Source organism: Eulemur rufifrons, chromosome 3 (assembly GCF_041146395.1).
Source record: "Eulemur rufifrons isolate Redbay chromosome 3, OSU_ERuf_1, whole genome shotgun sequence".
Classification (NCBI taxonomy): Eukaryota; Metazoa; Chordata; class Mammalia; order Primates; family Lemuridae; genus Eulemur; species Eulemur rufifrons.
In genome coordinates, this window is record NC_090985.1 from 63,889,210 (window position 1) to 63,915,642 (window position 26,433).

The 26,433-nt window shown below is 35.8% G+C and overlaps 1 protein-coding gene across 2 annotated transcripts; it reads left to right on the forward strand.

The window, feature by feature from the left end:
• Window positions 1-26,220, forward strand: CFAP418 (cilia and flagella associated protein 418). 2 transcript variants are annotated; one of them, XM_069466199.1, is made up of 6 exons: window positions 1-184; window positions 5,143-5,230; window positions 8,196-8,260; window positions 8,828-8,893; window positions 20,591-20,686; window positions 25,879-26,220. In XM_069466199.1, exons 1-6 carry the CDS (start codon window positions 30-32, stop codon window positions 26,030-26,032), a joined length of 624 nt encoding a protein of 207 aa, XP_069322300.1. In that variant the 5' UTR covers window positions 1-29; the 3' UTR covers window positions 26,033-26,220. The 2 variants fall into 2 exon arrangements, with proteins under 2 accessions (XP_069322300.1, XP_069322301.1); XM_069466200.1 differs by lacking the exon at window positions 20,591-20,686.
• Window positions 26,221-26,433: the final 213 nt, after the last annotated feature.

The following is a 26,433-nucleotide window of genomic DNA, read 5'->3' on the forward strand; positions in this document are numbered from 1 at the left end:
TAAGCCGGGAAAAGGCTTGACGAGTCAAGATGGCGGAGGACCTGGACGAGCTCTTGGATGAAGTCGAGTCTAAGTTTTGCAGACCCGACGCACTGAGAGTGGGCATGGCTGAGCGGCCCAAAGGCTGTGGCGGCGGCACCCACAGCAGCGACCGGAACCGAGCCAAGGCGAAAGGGACTCTCAGGTTAATGGACGGGAGGGGTGGACTTTTCTGGCTACGCCTTGCTCCAGGCCCTAAAGCCACCTTTCAGCCGCTACACCCGAAAGAAACGTGCCCGCGACCTCCAGCTCCTCCCCGCGGTAGGGTTCAGACACTCAGTTCTCCACCCTCGGGACAGCTCTCCCTCGACTCTGGCCAGGAGGATTCTGGCAGTAGGATTCTGCTGATGCCCCGCCCCGGAGAGCAGCGGCCCTCTCCCAGTCTCTCTGTCTGCCAGAGCCAGGGGGTCCCAGTGGCGTGGGCGATGCAGCTCAGGTGTCCCCCTACTTAGCTCCGAGAGGGCCGCACTGCCCTCGCCAGATTTTGCCTCTGTCTGGCCAAGCGACTCTCATTCCCCAGTGGAGTGCCCTGTCAGAGAACCTCATCTCCCTGGTTAGTGCCCCAAATCTCCGGGCCAATCCTGGGGCCAGTTGTTAGGGAGAAAAATGATTTCGTTCTATTCCATCTTAGCTGAATTTTGTTTTAAGCTGAAGGAGTTAGGATGAGATCAGACTCGTGACAAAAGGGTTAATTATTGTGAACATTAACCCAACTACCTTCCTTCTCCCTTTGCCTCCTCCCCCGGTATCCCTCCAATTAAGGGTCCCAGCAGGTCTCAGCATACGTATGGAAATTTGGGGGCGTTTCTTAAGTCTTTTGGTCTTTAATCCAAAAGACAACCTTTCAAATTTGCCTGTCTTTTTTTCTTCTTATAATCATAAATAATAGAATTCCTTCCTTCACTTTATTTCCCTCCTCAACCCCTAAAAAAACCAAAATATTTGCATCAGAGTGAGTGAGTATTGTCCTTCAAAGTGATGACTTGGGGAGGCTCTGCAGTAGCTCTTGCTAGAATCTTTTAGAATTGCTTCTTGCCTAGAATATTTTGGAAACGCTTGTGAAATTACACAGAGGCAGCTTTGGATCAATCCAAGAATGGCATTTTTGTTAGTTTTATAGCTGTATCTTTGGTTTGGTTTGGTTTTTTTGGGGTATGTGTTTGAATTCCCAGAAATATTACCCAACTCTATCACCCAATTCACCAGGCTTACCTCCAATGACATTTATTTATAAAAATTCATTCTCACAAAATAAAAGCATTGAAAAGATTCTAAAGGAGTTCAGAAACAGAATTTCAAAAAATTAGTTGAATACCAAGCAGCATTTTAAAACATAAATGCAGAGCCAACTAAAATGACTACTTTGTGCTAACACTCATTTGACTGAATGTTTGTATGAATATCACTTTCATTCACTTGTATGTTATTGTGTGCTGGAATTCCTCGTGTACCCACTAGCACATTTACCATCCCTGTCCCACAGCAGCGTTACTTTGCAATTCCTTTGTTCTTTTTATTCCTTTGGGGGATGGAGAAAATCTATCAAAGAGCTTTTCAGAGCCTGTTCATCAAGGAGAATTAGCATGCAGAGGGGTAGAATGTCCTGGAGTAGGCTGCTCAAAATGGAAAGTACTACTTAATGTGGATCCTCTCCAAGCATGGGTTCTTTCGTGCCTGTTATTGCACTATTAGAATCCCTTCATAATGCTTCTAGCACTCCATCCCACCTTAAAACATTACATTTTTCAGTACTAAATAATTTATAAAAGCTGTAGTGAACCAATAGTTTGTCATTTGTGTTAAAACTTTTCATCTGGCAATGTCATTGTAAATTATGCAAAAACCAACAACAAAGGCCATAAACCTAATACCAAATATAGTCTCTACCAGGTATAATGTCATATACTAAAATTTTGTCTGGAGCCAAAATTGATATTTAAAAGCTAGGAAGCAATTTATGTTGTGAATTTATTAACAGGAGACTAACTGCCACTTGTAAGCAATATAATCTGTGTGTCTTAAAAGAGTGAAGATACTTAAATTGCCTCTGAAAATGATAGCTTTGCAAATAATATAGTAGATGACCAGCTATATGTGAATACCAGGCATAAAAACCGCTAATTTAAGTGGTCAATGCATGCAACTTGTTGAAGTGTTAAAAATGATATAGAGAAATATGTGATTAGTTAAAAAAAAAAAAAAAGACTGATGTGGGTTGATTAGAACTGCAATGGGAATAAAGTGGTTCAGGATGATACAGATAGGAATTTTTAAAGATGATGGGCCAGGTGCGGTGGCTCACGCCTGTAATCCTGGCACTCTGGGAGGCCGAGGCGGGTGGATCGTTTGAGCTCAGAATTTGAAACCAGCCTGAGCAAGAGCAAGACCCTATCTCTACTAAAAATAGAAAGAAATTAGCCAAACAACTAAAATATGTACAAAAAATTAGCTGGGCATGATGGCACATGCCTGTAGTCCCTGCTACTTGGGAGGCTGAGGCAGAAGGATCACTTGAGCCCAGGAGTTTGAGGTTGCTGTGAGCTAGGCTGATGCCACAGCACTCTAGCCTGGGGAACAGGGTGAGACTCTGTCTCAAAAAAAAAAAAAAAAAAGATGATATAACCTTCTAGATAATAGCTCTAATAATAATATTAGCCAACATTTATTGAGTCCTTTCTGTATGCTAAGTGTTTTATAAGTGTTATTTCATTTAATCTTCACAACTCCATGAGGTGAATAGTATTATCCCTATTTCACTGTCCAAGGCTTAAAAAAGTTATTTGCCCAAAGTCATTTTGCCAAGTCTACCAGGAAATGGTAGATCTAGATTTAAGCTTTCTACATATACCTCTCATATTTAATTGTAGATTTCAAGTGTTTCTATTTCTTTTACTTAGGATATATATTTTTTTTTTCAGCAGAAACTATTTTTTTTTTTTCTTAGAAACTACTTCTTAAAAAGATTAGAATGTAAGAAGCAGAGTCAGGAGGGAACCAATAAAAGCTTGTTAACATTTGATTAAGATTATAATGTCATCAGAAAACATCATACTGTTTTCTAAAATTATGAGTTCTCAATGAAATATTGGCTTTTTGAAAATTATTATTACTATAGCAAAGCATGGGCAAGTATAAGCATCATGAACTTGTGTGATCTAAGAACAGACCAAAATCTACATCAATTGGCAGTTTGGATCTCTAACAGTATTGATTAGGTTGGTAGAGTTTGAATGCATCTGATTCTTAAAATTGTGAAATTGTATGAGAGAGGAGAACCCAGAGAGTATGTCCTGAAAACCAGAGACAGAGAGAATTCAAGAGGACATCTTAGCAACCTGGTGTCATAAAAGAAATTTAAGAAATTGGTACCCAAGAGTGTCAGATGCTTCTGAAAAATTAAAGAGGATTGGAACTGAGAAAGACCATTGAATGTAGTGATTTGGGAAGTGGTGACCTTTGAGAGAAGAGTTGTGCTATAGTTGAGGGATAGAGAGGCCAGAAATAGAATACTACACATAGAAGCAGTTTTAAATTGTCTAGATACCATTTTTACAGGCAAAATATCTGAGGTTCAGAAAGAGTAAATAATTTAAACTGGTCAGTAGCTCTGGAGCAGTGATGATTTTGCCACCCAAGGGGCATTTGGCAATGTCTGGAAACATTTTTGATTATCACTACTGGGGAAGGGTATGCTAATGGCATCTACTGGGTAGAGACCAGGATGTTGTAAAACATCCTACAATACACAACAGCCCTCCTCTCCCACACATATCCCAAAGAATTATTAGGCTCAAAATGTCAGTAGTTCCAAGGTTGAGAAATCCCCGTCTAGATTTTAGGTCTCAACTGGTGCTAAATCTAATCTACTTGCAAGGAAGTAGGAATAATGGATATAAACTATTCTTCAGTAGTGAATAAGAATGGGTGTCAGCTTCAAGAGAGGAGTTTTTTTGGACTGTTTCTTTGAAAAGGAAAGTCTTGAGAATACTGAGTCAAGGGAAGAAGCCAGTCTAAAAAGTGAAAGACATTAATGATAAAAGTTGGAGACAGAACAACTAACTGAAGGAGCTTAGCCTGGAGATAGATGGAATCAGCCCTTAGGTAGTAGGCAGCACTCTGGATTTTTTATATCAGGTTAAATTGTCTTACTCCAAGTAGTAACAAAGAAAGGCTATATTCCTGATGTTAAGAATGATCAGAGTAAATATGTTTCTAAAATTAGAGAGTTTAACTAAAAAATTTGTCTTCTAAAACAGATAATTTAAGGGTCTAATGACGTTACGAAATGAATGTACAGCATCTGCAACATATAAACGCTGAAGAGTTATTCTCATGTAATGTGAGATGCATGGACTGCCCTAGATTCAATTCTAAGCCATTCCTCCTGCTGTTTATATGACCTTGAGCAAGTTTCTAAATCTCTTAGTGCCTTTTTCTCATCTATAAAATTAGACTAAGGAAGATATCCTCATGTAAAGCCGCAAGACAGTGCAGCCCTGGCATTTAGTAAGTATTCAGTAAAGGTCAGCTATTAAATAGAAAGTTCTGTGCAGTAACAGTTTGTATTAATAATCTAGTGATGGCTTTGCCTGCAGAAGGTAAAGAGGTAGTTGAGATATTATATAACAGATATCACTTGGCGGGGAGCGGTCATTTGATTATGTGACCTTTGGCTCCTTTAGTAAAAAGATATGGTTATTTGACTTACAGTGGAATTCTTAGGGAAAAAATTAGAAAGACTGGTTAAAATTGTCTTTATATACAATATCAAATTCTTCTTATAATTATACATTTTTTGTATTCCCTAAAAAAGGGCCTGATGTAATTTAGAAGAGTACTTGCCCAGCTTTCTCTTGAATGTAATGTATAGCTTTGAATGTCTTATTTAAGTATGTAATCGTAACATGCATATATGAATTTGTACCTGATAAACTGTATCTTTGTCTCAGCAAACTTAGGCTATGTCCATAACAAAAGTAATTAATATCACATTTATCCTTCCATCATCAACTCTAATAACGGACTTTAAACAAAATTCTTCTGCTATTGACTTTATTTGCTCTTAAGCTTCAGGTGGGGGGTTTTTGTGTTTTTTCTTTTCAGATCAACGGAAACATTTAAAGAAGAAGATGATCTTGACAGACTTATTAATGAAATATTTGAAGAGCCCAACTTTGACAAAAAACCCTTTGTAAGTCAAGTTTTATAAACATGCAGTCATTCTTTCATTATTTCAAGATGTGTTTAGAGTAGTCTTATAAATAACTTAAGGCACAACTAGCTATCTGTAATCTTTTGAATTCTGAGAAATACAATTACTTAAAAGAAATTATTCCACTTAAACTGTTGTGGAAGCAGTGAAATACTGCTCAGTATATGTTTCCCTGTTCAATTCTCAGGAAGAATAAGAAATTAAAAAACTGTTAATGTAAAAGTCAGATCAAGTAGGTCACTTACGTTTATTTGTAGTCTTTAAGAACGCTTTTCTAAAAGGTCAAAAACAAACAACTTTCATTATGTGAATGTGCTTAGAATTTCAGATGCAGTGCCATTGCTGTTATGCCATGAACCAATGACTAAATTGTTAGTATTTTAATTTTTTTAATGTTTATGTATTTTAACTTTATAAAAAGTTCATAAAATAATACGACAGCCACCTATATGCTGAATATAACAGCCATCCATACTAAACATATCTTAAAATTTTGCCATATTTGCTTCTCTGGGCTTTTTTTTTAAATAAATACAAACTAGAAATATAGTTTCAGACCTCTCCAAACCCTGCTCTACTGCCTTCCTTCCCAAAAGTAACCACTTATCCTTCCCTTCCATGCTTTTGTACTTTTATTACATATGTATATAATCATAAATAATTTTAACTGCAGTAGTCCATTGGGCAACTCTACCACAGTTTGTCCATTTCCCTGATGCACATTTGGATCATGCCCATTTGTTTATTATTACAAATAATGCTTCATCAGATATTTTTTCATGTCGTCTTTTACCCATGTGTAAGAGTTTCTTTAGGATGTATAAACCTAGAAGAAGAATTCCTAGGTTATAAGATGTGCTCATCTTCAACTTTTTTACCCATTGCCAAACTGTTTTCTAAGGTGACTGTATCATTTATATTTTTCACACCAGCAGTGTTTATCAGTATGGTGCATGTGAAACATATTTGTCAGATTTAAAAGAAAGAGACCAAATAGAAGTCTAATTTGCAAAGCAAAAACTTTAATACCAGAGCTTTTTATAAAAAAAAGTAGGGAAGATTAAAGCAAAACAGTGGACTAAAAATCACTAGGTAATGGTGGTGGCAAGGATATAGATAGGGGCCACTTACATTTTTGTCAGCCAGACTAAAAATCAAATGACTTAGATTTTAAGACCTGAATTTCTCTAAATTTAACATTTTGAATTCATCTGAGGTTAACTAATAAGCTAACAGCCAGTTGATTCATGTCAACACAACAGCAATAATAAATGCAATCATCCATCAGTAGACATGGGGGAATTGGTTGTAGGACCCCCGTACCCCCGTGTATACCAATCTGAGCATAGTCAAGTCTCACATTTGGCCCGCCATGTACACGGGTTTCACATCCCTCAAAAACCATTTTTAATCCTTATTTTGTTGGGAAAAAAATCCACGCACAAGTGACTCACATAGTTCAGACCCATGTTGTTCAGGGTCACCTGTATACTGAAAACAGAATATATAGTAAGTGCTGAATAGTAGTGCTAATTAGTAATGCTAATCAGTAGTAGAAAAAAAAAAAACTACATGATGTTTTTGTTGCTCTTCATTAATCATCTGAGCAATTCATTAAGTACTGTAGTGTGTGTATCTTGTGTAGGAGGCAGTGTCTCTCCCGTTCAAGGTGTTTTAGAAGAAGATAAATACTTACCTAGTTTGGCTTTAAAATACACTAATTTGAAATAAAAGTAGCTCTTACAGACATGACAAAATAAACCTTTACGCACTTCTCTATGTTTGCCTTTTTTAGTTATTTATTATATCCAATTTTCCAGTCTTCAAGGCAGAAAACAGGTCTATGTAAAACATTTATTGGATGAGGAAAAGAAGTGTTTATGAACAGATGCCCACATTGTCCTTAGAAGCTATATTATGCCCTAAAAGTACTGCTCCCCCCTCCACCCACTGCCCTCCCATTCTATTGCATTTCTGAACTACTCTCAGACCCATACAAGAAAGCCCAGGAACCAACAACAGACGTCACAGTATGCCAGCTTAGAGTCATAAACGTGAGTCTGGATGGTATATGAAACATGCTCGCCAAAACAAAAAAAGACTCATACGTATTACTATTTTTCATACATACACCAAAAATTCTTCCAGTTCTGTTTAACATCAAATAAAAGAGTTAAGAGAAATAATAAAATGAAATATTTTTGCCTCTATTAAATTTCCTTACTCACTAGGTAAAGTGAAGGCATGTCTGTGCATAGCTTAAATTGCCTTTTCTCCATCTCACTTCCTCTCCTTGGCGGTGGTCCTAGTATGTGGATGGTTTATGTTGTTTGGTACCACATACCGGTTAACACTTAATAAAAGCTTGCTAATGATCATGATGTTATGTAACCATATAGGAACTACTGTATGATTGTGACTAGGTAGCTCTGCATTTTCCTTGAACATCTGTTGGTTGAAACTGTTGCATTTGATCAAAAGTAATATTTCTGAAGTTACACAGGAGTTTGGTTAGGTTAATTTTAATTCATATGAGTACCATTCATAGCCTTTAAAAATGAGTCTGAGGTTTTTTCCTCCTCAGTTGAATTTTTCTAGAGTGAAGTTTTAAATAGCAGGTCCTTCATATTAAATCATTGAACTCTAGTATTAACCGAAGAGTTATAAAGTGACTCTAAATCTTAGCATGCTAATAATGGCAGTATATCAATTTCCTAGCCTAAAAGTTAGAGTAATTTGCAAATTCCTCAGAGAGTTCTACTTCCCTTTTGCCTTTAAAAGGTTTTGATCATTGTTTTTATTTCAGAAACTTAAAAAGGATGCCACCAAAATTTTTATTTAAGTCATTTAGAAAATATTCTTGTTATAAAATAAAGAATATTAGTTTTCATGTTACAGTTCTCTAAGTTTCCATTGGCCTTTTATTGTTTTGTTTTTTTAACAGAAATTAAAATCTAAATCTTCAGGTAACACATCTGTCAAAGCTTCCATTCAAGGCTTTGGTAAAAGGTAAGTTGAGATTGCTTTGATGGATTATACACACTAGTGAGCAAACACTTTGAGCATAGTCAAGTAGATTTTGTTACCATTTAAACAACAGTGACATTGAACAACAAAGCACTGGTTGGCCTTCAGGAGAAAAACCAATGGCAATTATCTTCAGTGTTCTTATGGTCTGTGACCCCTTAGTGTAAAGGAAATTAAATGGGAGATTATTGCTATTGTAAATAATTTTCTGCCATGTAAAAAAAATAGTGTGAACAGTTTCTCAAAATTAATGTTCTGTTATATTCTTGGGTGTTTACTTTGTCCATTACATTATTTGGCAAACACATTTTTTTTGTGACTCATTTTAACTCCTTGAGTGTTCCTGAATGTACAGGTTATATCCAATAAAGCAGTTATCCTGGAATAAATATCTCTTCTTTGAAATAGTTGGCTTGCTATGGAGAATATATAGTTTGATTACAAGGGCATAGAGTCAACAATGCTAATTTTTTTAACAAGGCCAAATTAACTTCTCATAATTCTTTTTTCTTGTAATTTAATTTTTCTCCATCTGTTGAACACATCTAGTTGCAGTCCAGTGTACCTTGGTGGGAGTGCTATTCAATGTGGGATTGGAACAAACACTTCATGCAGGTAGGATGTCAGAAATATACTGTTTTATTAGGTTTTTCCAAATTAATGCCCTGTTAAAATGTAGTTCTTATCTTCTTGGCATCAATCTGTTTTATAAGGAGAAATATTTTTATTGGCCAATCTAAGAACACTTTGTTGAAATGTTTATTATTCTTGGGAGATAACTACTGAGAGCCGTCATGTTGAGTATGTATTGTTTATTCTGTTGATGCCCTTTTCTAAGCCCCACTTGAAGTACCTGGATCACCCAGTCCCAGCTTGGTTTCCACAGGACACCAGGAGAGGGAACTAACTTCCAGGCAGTGGAAGGCAGTAGATAAGGCAGGCAAAGCAGTGTGGCCATTCAGATATGTGTTGCCTTACCCACACTACCTTGGCCAAACAGTTAGCGTGAGAAGCTGCAGATCTTCATTACCCCAAAAGTTCTCAATCATAGTCAGTTGCTTTTACATAGTTCATATTTCAAAAGTAGAAACTCTCCATTCTTTGTCTCTTCCCTGCCCTTTCCTACATCCATTTTGATCACCAGTACCTCTTTCTAGGCTGTCTGATAGTCATGGGGCCACCTACCCCAAGCCCATGTTCTCCCTATACTCCTAGCACATTCCATTACCAGTTTCATAATATGGGGAAACAGAGTGGCTTCAAGGAAATCTTTCTACTATCCTGCTACTTTTGGTTCTAGTTTTGGCAAAGGCCTACTTACCCAGATTAGATTATTATATTTTTGTCTATTTATTTCTAAAACACTTTTTTTATTTTCTGTTAATTTTTTAAGGAAAAAATCCTGAGTTATATGATTGTATGTTGACTACATTTCTGGAGGGATAAGTGTTATACAGTCATGCATTGCTAAACAATGGGGATATGTTCCAAGAAATACATCATTAGACGATTTTGTCATGCAAAAATTGTAGAGCATACTTTTGCACAAACCTAGGTGGGATAGCCTACTACACACCTAGGCTATATAGCCCATTGCTCCTAGGCTATAAACCTGTACAGCATGTTGCTGTATTGAATACTGTAGGCAATTGCGACACAATGGTAAGTATTTGTATATCTAAACATACCTAAACATAAAAAGGCTACAGTAAAAACATAGTATAAAAGATTTTTTTAAATGGTACACCTGTGTAGGTCACTTAGCATAAATGGAGTTTGCAAGACTGAGAGTTGCCCTGGGCGAGTGAGTGTGAAGGCCTAAAACATTACCGTACACTATTGTAGACTTTATAAACACAGCTCTTAGGCTACATTGCATTTATAAAAATATATTTTTCTCCAATAATAAATTAACCTCAATTTACTGTAACTTTTTTATTTTATAATCGTTTTTTAACTTTTTGGTTCTTTTGTAATGACACTTAGTTTAAAACACACACACATTGTATAGCTATACAAAAATATTTTCTTTATACCTTATTCTGTAAGCCTTTTTCTATTTTTAAAATTTTTAAATTTTTTTACTTTTTAAATTTTTTTGTTAAAAACCAAGACATAAACACACACATTAGCCTAGGCCTACACAGGGTCAGGATCATCAATATCACTGTCTTCCACCTCCATATCTTGTCCTGCTGGAAGGGCTTCAGGGGCAATAAAACACACGGAGCTGTCATCTCTTACGATAACAATGCTGACTTCTGGAATATCTCCTGAAGGACCTGCCTGAGACTATTTTATAGTTAACTTGGTTTTTTTTTTTTTTGTAAGCAGAAGGAGTACATTCTAAAAAACCAGTAAAAAGTACAGTATAGCAAATATGTAAACTAGGAACGTAGTCATTTAATATAAGTCTTATGTACCATACATAACTGTATATGCTATACTTTTATAATACTGGCAGCACAGATTTGTTTACACCAGCATCACGACAAACACGTGTAATACATTGCACTGCAACATTATGACAGCTGTGATGTCACTAGGTGACAGGAATTTTTTAGCTCTGTTATAATTTTATGGGACTACTGTCATATATGCATTCCATTGTTGACTGAAACATCATTATGCAGAGCATAACAGTATTGAATAACAGAAGTAGGAGCTAAAAAGACATTGTTGGAGGGCTGCAATTGTGCTAGCCTCAGCTACCTCAATAGAATCAAAGTCAAATTGGGGGTCTGGGGAAGCTTTATATGGGAACACCAGGCTGCAAACTGGCTCCTATAAATCCACTGGGTTGCTGCCTGCTATAAGTGCTATAAATAAGAATTGACAGCAGTTGAATCATCGTATATTGAGGACTCTCTGTACAAAGAATTAGAGCCACAAACTGTCCTTAGAGAAGAACGTAGTGTTGTTGCTATCAATCTTCAATTGCCTGTGTCAGCTCAGTGGTCATGTCTCAGCCACGCCATCTCTATTCCAGGCTTCAATCAAGTCACCCATGACCTATAGCAACAGTTTCCCAGTTACCATGCTATTCCATCTTTTCTAGTCTTATCCATGTATGGTATTCAAGCTAATACCCCTAAAATATTACTTTGATATTTTGAGTGCCTCTCCCCTGTTTAGAAGGAAAATGAGTTACCATTTATCTCACATTAATTCTAAACTCACTATTTGCTTTACCAAATTGTTATCCATGTTGTTCGTCTTCTCTCTTTAGTTCCTTTACCTCCAGTTAAAGCCTGGGTCAGATACCCTACTTTCACTAGGACACTTCTTGTCAGTTTGTATTTTTCACTTACATTTTTCTGTGTCTGAGTATTTTTATATGTATTCTCTGTGTGGAATGATATTCCTTTCTAATGCATGTCCCCTGGTGTCTTACCTTAATTCACATGCTGTAGACTGATTGTCTCATTCTATTTGAACTATTTTTTTTTCTGAAATTCAGTGAATGCCTGCCATGTCCTAAGCCCTGTGCTAGTTTACAAAAAAAAGGCAAAACACTGACCAGTGGAAGAACAAAGAAGCAAATGATTACACCTGTGGTGTGAAGGGGAAAGGTTCTGATGACAGAATGCCTGAGTTCAAAGCCTAACCCTGCCCCTCACAAGTTCTGAAGCCTTGAGAAGAGATGTTATCTTCTAAGGTATCCTCTCCCTTAAAAACTAAACATACTTCATGAAGATACTGTAACGATTAAATTAACTAATACATGAAGGCTAGGCCTATGGTCCAAAAGGCAGTTAGCTACAGCTATTTCTGGTTTGTAATTAATGGGTGTCTTTCTCATCTATTAGTCCTGCTTACTCATTATGTTATATCTCAGGGGCAAGAATCCTATATTCTGCTGCTACTTTTCCATTTTACCTCAGGAAGTATGCATCAGTGTTTATTTATAGGTGCCTTGTGATTTTTAAAATGGCCTTTAAAAAATCTGACTTCTTAATACTAAATATTTCATTAAAATTTTATTATATGTAGTATATTTTTGTGTGTACTTTGATTTAGTTCTAACGTAAAGGAGTCTTATTCCAGATGGAATTTCAATAGACAAAAGAACAGCCTGTTTTTATAGCCTGAAGGTCCTAGGGTTGATCCATGAGGATGCCACAGTCTATGAAACCCCATTCCTACCTTGTATATAGCTACAAGAGGAGACACCAATTGCATATATATGCAAAGGTAAATGTTTATATTTACAGATCTTTTATCAGTTACCCATTTCATGACACAGAATCTGAACCCATAGAAAGATAAGTATGTATGCATTCATGTGCATATACAGCATTTTATATGTAAAATACTGCATACTGTCCAGAGCACTTTCTATATATACATATTGGTTCACCTGCTCCATAGGAAAAAAACCAAGATGCAGATAGAGCAAGAATTTTTAACTCCATGTGATAAATGAGGAGATTGAGATACTTGTATTAAATTCTTCAAACACATATTAACCACCTGCTAGGTCCTAGAGATTAAGTGAACAAATAATGGACACTTCCTTGCCCTCAGTGAGCATTTGGTCTAGGTGAGGAGATAAGCTTTAAATAGATAATTCTACAAATTATTATTTAATTTCCATTTAGTATGTGATGTGAAGAAAAAGTACAGGATAGTGGGCATCCTAACTGATACGAAGAAGGGTCAAGGAATACTTCCCTAAGCAGATAATATTTAATTAAACCACAATATGAAAAATGAGGAGGAGTTAAGCAAAGAGAGAGGACCGTTGGAGCCAGAATGCACACCACGTTAGAAGGTTCCTGAGAAGGGAAGGAGCTAGGGGTATTGGAGGAACAGAGAGCAGCTGGCTGGGCTAGAGCATAGTGAGTGGTGGGAAAAAATGGCTCTTGATGGGGCTGGAGAGATCATTGAGAGACATTTGATTTAGTATACTGTAGTCCTTTGGAGGATTTTTAGAAAAGTATGTCCTATATGCAATGGGTCAGATTTCAGTTTCTAAAAAAAGTCATTTTGGCTGCTATGTAGAAAATGGCATGGAAGTTGCAGGGGCAAGACAGGAAAAGGGACCCAGGAAGACTAGTCAACAGGCAGTAGTTACGGTAGTCCAGGAAAGAGATGATGGTCGCTATGACCTGAGTGGTGGCAGTGACTATAGAGAAAAGAGAAATTTGAGATATTTAGAATATAGAATTGACAGAATTCAAAGATTAAATGGCTATGGGAGGTAAGAGAGAAAGTTACTAAAAATGACTCCTGGGTAATACTCCTTGCTCAAAGTCATATCAGTTATTACAAAGCAAGGACTCAAATGGGTAGCTCAATTCCTAATCCATTATGCTTTCTAGTGTAATGGCTAGAAAACCATGTGTAATAATATGTGTAAGAGGAAAAATCTTAGCTCCCTTGCTATTATAGGCTGCTATTATTTTCAAATTGTCCAAACATCAAGGCTCCTTAGTCCCAGTGTATAGAGCTGGTAGGATTTAATGGAGAACCACAGTGTCTGGGCAGAAAACTGTGCTGATCTGTTTTAGGGGCTTACCCACCATAAACATCTTTAAAACAGTCAATTCTACTTATTAGCTAGACAAAAGGACAAAGCTACTGGTGACACCTTCATATGTATATTCCCTCTACATTTTAAAGGGAAAGACTTGACAATTTATCTTTCATTGGAGTTATGACTTTATATTAGATATACTTTTATATATATAGTTATGGAAGAAAAATATATTTAAGCCCTGCAAATGAGCACTGATTTACATATCCATGTCATAAAGGAAATTGAGTCTATTTTGCCTATTTGTTTTCTTTGTTTGATTTTTGGATAAAGCTCTGGTTTGGGGGTAATGCTGAATGATTTTACAGTATAAAAATTTGTCTTTTACCCAATTTGTGGAAAGGAGAAAGAATAGTAGTAGAAAGTGTGGTGGCATTAATAAGTGGTGTAGATAAAACCAGGGTATTTTCAAGCCAATCAAATTTTACTCTCGTAATTATTTTTTAAACTACTTGCAAGACTGGATTATTCCATAGACTGGTACTAATTATGATCTAATAGAGTAAATCGTAGCAGTGGAATGATTTCTTAGCTGCAAGTTAGTTTTATGTTTCTCAAAGGACAGTGTTTGTAGGAAAATGTGGTAGTGTGAATAGATTTGAATAAACTACTAAATTTTAAATTAAATTAAAAAGCTGTATTTAACATTATGGTTGAGATTTTACGCATGCAAAATGTCAGGAAATTTAAATTATAGTTCCCACAACAGCAGTAATTCAGCCAAATTGCACATATGTATTAAGGCATTAAAGTTAACACTCTGTGCAATCATGTAATAAACTGCATATGCATAAGAAAGAAAGTTATGGTAGCCTTGGGAACCTTCGTTTTGCATTTCCTGACTTGTACATTCAATATCTGAGTTCAAATAGGTACAAATGTAATTTTGTTGAATTTCCATATGTACAAATACAACTTCATAAATTGCTAGCAGTTTGAAAGAAAGTATGAAATTATTTATGAAAGTTGTATAGGTTTTAAATATTTGGTTATTGTTATGATTAATAATATTTTTAGAAATGTAAAGCATTCGTTCTAAAACTTTCAAGCCAAAAAATATTTGCAATTCTGAGGTTAATTTATCTGAATTTTGAAGGGAAGTAAGTGAAAAAAATCTAATTATAGCTTTGTTTTATCTAATTTTTTATCACAGAAGTATTATATGTTTATTGAAAAAAATAAAAAATTGGAAAACATATAAAGAAAAAGATAGTAATCTCCCTCCCTCCCCTTCATTCCCACCACTCTTGAGGGAATCAGTATTAGCTGCATAGTGTATAAACCTTCTATATTTTGCTCCATGTTCTTATAAATTTATATAGGATTTTTTTTATTGTTGCTTTTACAAAAATAGGATCGTGTTACTGTACACCTTGCTTTGGATATCCCTCTAAGTCAGTAAATAAATCTAATTAATTCTCTTTATCAACTGCCTACTATTCCTTAGTATAAGTGTACTGCATGTTTTTCGGGCTTTTCCCTTTTTGATAGATATTCAGGTGGTGTCTCGTTTTTTGCTACTTCAACAATACTGTAGTAAAAATTCTTGAAATATGTGCTCATACACTGGTGCTTTTATTTATATGTAATAGGTTATGGGGTTGTTAGTACATGGCTAGGTATAATTTTAACTTAAAAATAATGCCAAGATTTTTCCCAAAAGGTTATAGCAATTTACATATCCACTAGAAACGTATAAGTGCTAATTTTTGCTAACTTAATTGATTAAAAAATATCTCATGGTTGCTTTACATTTCAATTCTTTATAAAATATTTTACTTTTTTAACACATACTATGTGCCAGTATTATGTCCTCATAATAATTCTGTGACATGTGTAAGTACTTTTATTATCTCCATTTTACAGATAGGAAACTGAGTCACAAAAACATCTTATTTGTTTTTTTATTTCAATAGATTTCATGGGTACAATGATTTTGTTTTGTTTGTTTTGTTTTTTTATATAGATGAATCGTATAGTGGCGAAGTCAGGGCTTTTAGTGTACCCATCACCAGAATAGTATATATTGTACCCGATAGGTAACTTTTGATCCCTCACCCCTCCTCCCAACTTCACCCTTTCTGAGTCTCCAAAGTCCATTTTACCACTCTGTATGACCATGTATACCCATCATTTAGCTCCCATTTATAAGTGAGTACATGTAGTATTTGTTATTCCTTTCTGAGATACTTCACTTAAGATAATAACTTCCAGTTCCATCCACGTTGCTGCAAAAGACATTATTTCATTCTTCCTTATGGCTCAGTTGTATTCCATGGGGGGGCGGGTGGTGTATGCGTTTGTGTGTGTGTATATGTGTATATATATGCACACATACCACATTTTCTTTATCAACTCATCAGGTGATCAGCAGTTAGGTTGATTCCCTATCTTTACAATTGTGAATTATGCTGTGGTAAACATATAAGTGCATGTGTCTTTTTGATATAATGACTTCTTTTCCTTTGGATAGATATCTAGTAGTGAGATTGCCAGATCAAATGGTAGGTCTGCTTTTAGTTCTTTCAGAAGTCTTGGCTGGTCCAAAGGTAGTTATGTCACTTGATTGTTCACAGTCAGTTACAGATTGAGCTCCTTGTTCTAGTCTTTCCCCTCTTCTCACTACTGCACTAGACTAGTCTAAAAAAAGTAAAAAGAAGTCTCCATACTGTTTTCCATAGAGGTACTAATTTACATTCCCACCAACAGTGTATAAGCGTTCCCTTTTCACCACATCTATGCCAATAGCTATTGTTTTTTGACTTTTTAATAATGGTCATTCTAACAGGGGTAAGGTGGTATCTCAATGTGATTTTAATTTGTATTTCCCTGATGATTAGTGATGTTGAACATTTTTTCATATGTTAGCCATTTGTATACCTTTTAAAAAAATGTCTGTTCATATCTTTTGCCCACTTTTTAATGGAGTTATTTGGGTGTTTTTTGTTTTTGTTTTTGTTTTTGCTTATTTTTTTTAGTTCCATGTATAGCTTCTGAAAATGTTTGTCCTTCATTGGATATATAGTTCGTGAATATTTTCTCCCATTCTGTAGATTGCTGTGTACTCTGTTGATTATTTCTTTTGCTGTGTGGAAACTTTTTAGTTTACTAAGTCCCATTTATTTGTTTTTGTTTTTGTTGTATTTGCTTTTGGAGTCTTAGTCATAAATTCTTTGCCTGGGCCAATGTCCAGAAGAGTTTTTCCTAAGTTTTCTTCTAGAATTTTTATGGTGTCAGGTCTTACATTTTAAATCTTTAATTCATCTTAAGTTAATTTTTGCATATAGTGAGAGATAGGGATCCAAATTTCATTCTTCTTCATGTGGCTCTCAAATTTTGCCAGCACCATTTATTGACTAGGTCATCCTTTCCTCATTGTATGTTTTTATCTGCTTTGTTGAAGATAAGTTGGTTGTAGGTATATGGTTTTATTTTGGGGTTCTCTATTCTGTTCCATTGATCTATATGTCTACTTTTATACCAGTACAATGCTGTTTTGGTTACTATAGCCTTACAGTATAATTTGAAGTCGGGTAGTATGATGCCTCCAGATTTGTTCTTTTTGCTTAGAATTGCTTTGACTATTCTGGCTCTTTTTTTTATTTCTATGAAATTTAGGATTGTTTTTTTCTAATTCTGTGAAAAATGACATTATCAGTATTTTGATGGGAATTGCATTGAATCTATAAATCACTTTGGGCAGTATGAACATTTTAACAATATTGATTCTTCCAATTTGTAGCATGGGATGTTTTTCCATTTGTTTGTGTCTTCTACAGTTTCTTTCATCAGTCTTTTGTAGTTCCCCATGTAGAGATCTTTGAACTCCTTGGTTAAGTATATTCCTAGGTATTTTATATTTTTTTTTGCAACTGTTATAAATGGTATTGAGTTTTTGATTTGATTCTCGGCTTGGCTGTTACAGAAATGCCACTGATTTGTATACATTAATTTTGTAACTTGAAACTTTACTGAATTTATTTATCAATTCTAGGAGTCTCTTGGAGGTATCTTTAGGGTGTTCTATAAGATCAGATCATCAGCAAACAGGGATAGTTTGACCTCCTCTTTTCCAATTTGAGTGCCCTTTATTTCTTTCTCCTGCCTGATTGCTTTTTTAGGACTTCCTGTACTGTGTTGAGTAGAAGTGGTAAAAGTGGGCATCCTTGCTTTGTTCAACTTCACCCCATTCAGGATGGTGTTGGCTGTGGGGTTCTCATATATGTCTTTTATTATTTTGAGGTATGTTCCTTCTATGCCTAGTTTGTTAAGGGTTGTTATCATGAAGGAATGTGGGATTTTTTTTTTTTTTTTTTTTTTTTTGAGACAAAGTCTCGCTTTGTTCCCCGGGCTAGAGTGAGTGCCATGGCGTCAGCCTAGCTCACAGCAACCTCAAACTCCTGGGCTTAAGCGATCCTACTGCCTCAGCCTCCTGAGTAGCTGGGACGACAGGCATGCGCCACCATGCCCAGCTAATTTTTTCTATATATATTTTAGTTGGCCGGAATGTTGGATTTTATCAGATGCTTTTTCTGCATCTATTGAGATGATCATATGGTTTTTGTTTTTCATTCTGTTTATATACTGAATCACATTTATTGATTTGCATACCTTGTATCATCCTTTCATCCCTGGAATGAAACCCACTTGATCATGGTGAATTATTTTTTGGATTCAGTTTGCTAGTATTTTGTTGAGAATTTTTGCATCTATGTTCATGAGGATATTGGTCTGTAGTTTTCTTTTTTGTTGTGTTATTTCCTGGCTACTAAAAAATATTAGGATGATACTGGCTTCATAAGGTCACCCTGCAAATCCTTCAAAGGAGGATCCCCTCCTTTGCGATGTTATAGAACAGTCACAAAGAAGTTAAGTTATGTGGCAGCAGTTACACAGCTAGTCCATAGTGGAATCAGCATTTGAACCTAGGCAGTCTGTGTCCAGAGTCCATGCTCCTTGCTGTTATTCTTTGCTGCCTATGTTAGTGAGACTGAATATTATTTTTATGTTTTGTTTTTTCTTTGTCATTAGTAAGCACTTTTTGTACAGTGTAAGTATTTGTGTTTTGAAAATGTTTTCTTCCGCTCTGTTGCTGATCTTTGCACTTTTTTTGGTACCTTAAAAACTCTTATTTCCTTTTAATTTTTAGAAAATCAAATGTATATGTTGATTCTTATTTGTAAACACTTCAAACAGTAGAGGAAGTTTCTTTCTTTAATCAGAATTATTATACAAACCAAATTGTTTGCAGGAGCAACTCATAATTCTTTTTAAACTTGCTGTATCATTTTACTCCTAAAGTTGCTATTTAGTATATACATAATTGTGTTTTAAGAATTGCTTGTAATTTCAATCTCTCAGATGGTCATTGAATACCTATTGTATGCTAAGTATCATTCTGGCAGTTCTGCCCACTCTCTCCAGCATTATCAGAGTTCTGCTCTTCACTGCATCTTTGCCATCAATACACAAGCATGCTCTTTTTCCTCCCTTCTTAAAAATCACCTTCTCTTAACCCCACTTCCTTTTCCAGCTACCACTCCATTTAAAGAAACTACTCTGATATACCTTCTCAGTGAAACCTATACAGACCACCCTATTTAAAATTGGAACCCATCCCATCCCAGTACTCACAGTTTTCTTTACCCTACTTATCATTTCATTCAAAGCACTTTTAACCTCTTACATACTGTATAATTTAGTTATTGTGAGTATGTTTATTTCTTTTCTCACTAGAATCCAAGCTCCATGAAGAAGGAATCTCCCTAGCATATAGTAGGATCTCAGTAAATATTTTTTAAGTGAGTGAATGAATGCATTATGCCAAGTATTGAGGAAACAGAAACAAATAAGATCTTGTCCCAGCAATTAAGCAGTTTACAGGAGAAACAGATTGATTTCAATGTAATGTGGCACATTCTTTGATAGAGGTTTCCCTAAACATTTTGGTAGGAAAGGAAACATTTTAAAAAGTTAGCTTGGCTGGGCACTGTGGCTCACACCTGTAATCCTAGCACTCTGGGAGGCTGAGGCAGAAGGATTCTTGAGGTCAGGAGTTCAAGACCAGCCTCAGCAAGAGCGAGAGCCCATCTCTACTAAAAACAGAAAAATTACCGAGGTGTGGTGGTGCACACCTATAGTCCCAGCTGCTCTGGAGACTGAGGCAGGAAGATGGCTTGAGCCCAGAAGTTTGAGGTTGCAGTGAGCTATGATGATACCACTGCAGTCTAGCCAGGGCAACAGAGAGAGAGAGACTTTGTCTCAAAAAATAAAATAAAATAAAATAAAATCTTAAATTAAGATCTCCCTGGGCCATAATTTGAAAACCATTCTAAAAGATCTACCAATCCATTTTATTTTATATCAGTATAGTATACATATATGTATACATGTATCACTATACAAGATTGTTGTAAAATAGGTAGTTTGTGCAAAAATTTAACCTGAAAGTTTAGATATGTAAACAATACTTTAGTGTAAATAAACATTTATAATCAGCCAGGGTGGCCTTGGGCCCACATGTGGCCTGGATCCTTGAGTGTGGCCTTTTGACTGAATCCAAATTTTACAGACCAAATCCTTTTAATAAAGGGATTTGTTCTGTGAAGTTTGGATTTGATCGAGGGCCTGCACTTGGGGATCTGGAGGGCTACATGTGGCCTTGAGGCCACAGGTTCCCTACCCCATGTGGTGTATACTATGGATAAATCAACATATCTTCATATTTAAACATGCCAATAATTTTTAATATACAATTCTTTTTCTCTGAACAGAGCGTGTGACCATCTGCGTTGTGTAGCCTGTGATTTCTGGGTAGTAAGCTACAATGACTATATGTGGGACAAATCATGCGATTATCTGTTTTTCAGGTATGTTGCTAAATAACTTTACTCTGTGAAAAATGTACCATGTACTTTACATTTCTTATTTTGCTATATCGCCTCTTGGTGGACTTGGCCAGATCATGTGGTCTCCACCTCTCTAACACAGTCATACGCCACATAATGACGTTTCAGTCAACAGACCGCATATGACAGTGGTCCTGTAAGATTATAATGGAGCTGAAAAATTCCTGTTACCTGGTGATGTCGTAGCCATTGTAATGTTGGAGTGCAACACATTACTCATGTGTCCGTGGTGATGCTGGCATAAACAGTTACATGCTATACAGGTTTGTAGCCTGGGATCAATAGACTACACCATATGGCCTGGGTATGTAGTAGGCTATACCTACCATCCAGGTTTATATAAGTATACTCTATGATATTCACACAACAACTAAATTGCCTAAAACATGGTTCTCAGAAAGTATGGTGTTGTTAAGTGACGTATGACTGTATTTCTGTCATCCATTTTCTCTTTTCTGTCTGCCATCAGTCTGGATAAGGACGTGTTACTTGTGGATGAGAATAGAGAAGTAGCCTCCTCACTGATTTTTCTGCCTACAATCTCTTTCAGACCATCTTTCCCGTGCTCAGAATTAAAGCATAGCTCTGAGTATACCATTCTCCTCCTGCCTAGCACCCTTCTGTTTACAGAATAATGTCCACATCCCTTAGCATGGCATTCAGGACCACTCCCCATGATCCAGCTGCCATCCATCTATCATCCAGCTTTGTCTTCCCGCAATGTATGTTGCACTTTTGCAAGATTTTAGCTATGTCAGAGTACTCAGTGCTCCCGTTCCCTCTAACTTTTTGCAAGCCTCTCCACTCCTGGGACGACGTCCCACCATTTATCTACCTAAACCTTACCTGTCCTTCAGAGTACAGTTTATCACACATCCTCCGTGATTCTCTCACCACTCTTTCACCTTGAGAGTAATCTCTTCCTTTCCTGTGTGTACATAGCACTTCATACCTGTTACATAATGTAATATAAAATTAAAGATCTTAGGTTGATGTATGGCTAGTGTCTAACTCATATATTTATAATTTGTACATTCTTAGACACTTACAGAATACCTAATATTTTTAAGCTGTTACAAGTTATAAAAATGCATTTAAACTATACATTCGTATTTTCAAATAAACATAAGATCTAAAAATTAATAAAGTGCATATACCATGCATTTTTGACCCCCCAAACCTGTGCCTAAAAACTATTTTCAGATACAAGTAATCAAAATACATTGTAGCACATTTCAATAGCATAAAGAAAAGGGGGAGAGACTTATTTCCACACCTCCTCTGGCAGACATTCTCAGGGAAATCCATAGGAATCTCCCCTAAATTAATAGCTTTTAAACTTGTTCACATCAAGAACTACTTTGAAAATTTTACGAAAACTTTGAATCCTCTTCACACACATAAACATACAATTTAAATATATAAATACGTGGGAAAATTACAATTTGAGAGGTTTCACAGTTCCCAACCCAAATAAAACTTAGTGTATTCCCAAAATTCTAGGTCAGGAACCCTTACTCTTATTTAGCTCACTTTTTACTACTCTAGTTGGGAAACTTAGCTTTTAGTTTCAGGTTCATTTTGCCTTTTCTGACTTTTCTAAACCCTCTGCTATTTACTATCTACTAGTTAATCTAATAAGTGATTAATAATCCCCATATATCACCAAGATGAACTATGAATTTTTATAAAACTAGCATAGGATAATAAAATGCATGTAACATCAAAACAGTGGTGACCACTGCCATAAATTAAACTTATGGGTGACTTGGTTGATAATTGAGGAACTTGCAGTGTCTCAGAGTCATCAAAAACATCAGTTAGCTTACTCTAGATCTATGGCAGCCTGGTTTTAAAAAAATACATACTTTTATTTAAACCGTGACAACTAGAAAATTTATTATACTATTAAATAAAAACAAGTAGTCATTGTTTAAATCAGTAGGAAATACTATCTCAGTCCTCAAGATGCTTTGGAATATGTTTGGGAGATAAGAGAATGGAACAACTAAAGAGTAAGACTTGCCTGCACCATGAGGATATAAACCACTGATATGATATTTATTTTGTATGACTTGTTAGTATTTCCTTATCCAACAGACATTATTCAGTACCTAGTCTGTGACACTCCTAAAGATGACAGTGCCCAGTTTTGAGAGGGAGGGACATCATGAAATAACATCATGTAGTAAACATGATAGTAGAGCTAGGTTAAAAGAAAGAGAGGCATCACAGGGCAAGGTGGATATACTGTACCCTGAGACAGCAGGGGAGGCCTCTCAGAGTCTTTAGAATAATCAGGAGTTTGCCTAGCAAACAGGATGGACACTGGTATTCTTTTAGGAGGTATTTTTAAAGACACAGAGGGATGAAACCATGTGACATATTTGGAGACTCACAGGTAGTTTGAATTGTGTAAAGCGTTGGATATAAGCGTGAGAGACAGTTGGTGAAGTAGTAGAGATAAAAAGAGCCATGGAAGCAATACTGAGGAATTTGTATTTAATTCTGTACACAGTAAAGAACACTTGCAGGTTTTTAATCAGGAGAGAGATATGAATAGATCATTTATCACTATATAGGACCCAGGCCAGTTGAGAATCATGGGGATTAATGAAGGGATGTTGCTAATACAGTGGGAAAGAAATGGAGATCTGAATTATGGCACTGAGGAGGGTAGGGAGAGTAGATGTATTTGAGAGATATTTGAGAGGCAGTCCTGGCTGTGGGAGGTGAGAGACAAATATCATCTAGGATACATCCTAGGTTTCTGTCTTGGTTTACATAGGTGGACAGTGATACTGTCCATTGATGAGAGAATGTAAGAACCAATTTGAAGGAAGAGGCTATATGTTCATTTATGGGAGCTGTTGAAACTGTGGGTCTGGAGCTGAGGTAGGAAATGTAATATATAAAGTGGTAGTTGAAGCCATGAGATTGGATGGTATTACCGAGGAAGGCAGCTTGGATGACTGTCAGTGAATGTACAGTTAAGGGATCATTTTGTCAACATAGGAGACACTTTGTTGTTTTTACATATATATAATGTGTAACCTTCTACATTTTGTTCCATGTTCTTACAAACTTATAACCGCGTATACAGGAATTTTTTCTTCAGTTGCAGAGAGGTCCTCAACCTCCTATCCAAGCCTCACTTCCCATCAGCGCTTCAGGCCCCATTGCCTTCAGGACCTACTCACATAACCTGTCCTCTCCCACGTCTACCACCCCCCTTGATAAACGGCATTTACTGATAAAGAGAAGTAAATTAGATTTATCCACTGACCTAGAGGGATAGCCAAAGCAAAATGCACAGTAGCATATATAGCATAATCCTATTTTTGTAAAACAAATTTAAAAAATTCCTGTATAGGTAGTTATAAGTTTATAAGAACATGGAACAAAATGCAGGTGGTTATATATTATACTATATACTATATATAAAAACATCAAAGCATGTCCTATCTTGACAAAATGATCCTTTAACTCTGCATTCACAGACAGTCTTCCAAGTTGCCTGCCTGACACTTAGGGAGAGCTAGCTAGGAAATGGAAGACTTTTCACATCTGATGGCCTAATGTTGGGAATGAGGATGTGATCTGCTGAAAGTAAGGAAGTGGAAGGTAGATGGAACACTTGAGGAGGATGGGAAATAATCACTGAAGTAAGCCAGAAGTGGGCAGTGACCAAAGCCAAGTTAAAAGGTTTGCAGAGTACCATTGAATGTCCTGAAGAACATAGGGAGCTGTTTATTTTTAGCAGTGTCGATCTGCACACTCGTTATACAGTGAAACGCTGTGCAGGTTGTTTTATTGTGAGATGAGAGTCACAAGTGTATCCTAGCTTTGACAAGTTTTAGAACTTTCTAAAAGAAATGTAAATTTATTGACCACCCTTCCACATTTAATTTTCTGTTAAATCGTGTGCTTTGTTTAAGGGAAAATAATGAAATGATTTTTTTTTCCTAAGCTTTTAAGATATGTGCTGCTTTAAAAAGCATTTGAAATGTAGTAATTATATCCCTGGATTTTCATAATTTCTATTCCTAAAATCTCTAATTAAGGATTTAGTCAAGTATCAAATGGTAAGTTCTTAAAACTTATTGCAGATTGAATAAAAGGACATTTTCCTTCAACAACTTAGTTTTGGTGATTTTTTTCCTATTAAAACTTAGACTTTTCAGTTCTTCCCCTACCTAAGTCATTTAGCTAGTCAGAGACTCAGTTTCTGAAATCAGACAGTTGGCCTGGAAAATCTCTCAGATTTTGTTAGGTACTAACCTTGTAAATTATACTTGAATTTTGTATTATACAATACACTACTGAATGTGGTGCCCATTGACCACTAGGGGGCACTTTGGAGCCTGCCTTCTATTGCAGTGATATCAACAAGAAGTGGTTAGCACTGTATCTCTTTTTTTAGTAGTTATACTGTATTTCATCATTTCCCTTTGTATTTTTTATCATTTCATTTTTAATTTTTTCATTTTTTTGTCACTGAATGTTTATATAAACACAGTACATGGATTATCATGAAAATCATAATTGATTTTATTAATTAAACTTAAGTTAACTTCTGGAGTCTTTTCATTAACAGTTATTTCAGGATATTTATTTTGTTGCTGATAATGTAACTAAGCAGATCATTGAAACAAATGAAAGATACAAGCTAAGTTCAACATATAGAAATAACAGGTACTTTGTTAATGAAAATTTTCTGTAGTTAATTAATCAGAAGCCTGTTATGTTTATGCCTCTTATATTCTTTCCACTTGCATTATTGCAGGCTTTTAAAATATGGTGTAGGTGAGTATCTGAAGTAAGAGATGAACCATCATCCTTTCCACCCTGTTCTCATATTATGTCATCTCTGACAGGACAAATCAAAAACTCTTCAGCCCTTTAGTTTATTATGTTCTATGACCATTTTAATAAACAAGCCTATAGAAGTAACATGAAAAGTACTTATTATCAAAGAAATACCATCAGAAAGAGAACACTGAAGCATATCTTCTGTTGTTAGTATGAGGGATCAAAGATTGTTGAGAGTTCATGTATTGTAAAGATAAGAAAGCAATTAGACTTTTTTAGGGAGGGTCATTGAGCATTGAACAAATCTATTATGCTATAAAACCTTCCTCTTTTACCAATAGGAACAACATGCCAGAATTCCACAAATTAAAAGCAAAGTTGGTAAAAAAGAAAGGAACCCGGGCATATGCCTGCCAGTGTAGCTGGAGAACTATTGAAGAACTGACTGACCTTCAGACAGATCATCAGCTTCGTTGGGTTTGTGGTAAACATTAAGAATACAGATTTCACATTCGGACAAATGCACGCATGAGAGCAGTCTCCATTAATACCATGGTTAAGTAAAGATTACCTAGCAATATCATGCCCTTTGGAAAAAAGACAGCGAATTTTATTTAATATAACTACACAAATTTTTGAAGACCAAATGGACTTGGGAAGATAATGTGTTATGATACTTTGTAATTATTCGTTTTTGATACATAGACATTTCACTTAGTAAGTAAGGTGAAAAGTATCCACATTCTTTGCTAGTGTATGTCCTGTTAAATGGAAGCTTAATTATAGAGTTTTATAAAAATATATAGCCTTTCATTAGTATTGACTGCAAATACACTTAGCAAAACATTCCTTATTTACAGTAATTAAAGCAGATAAAGTCAATCAGTGCAGAGAAG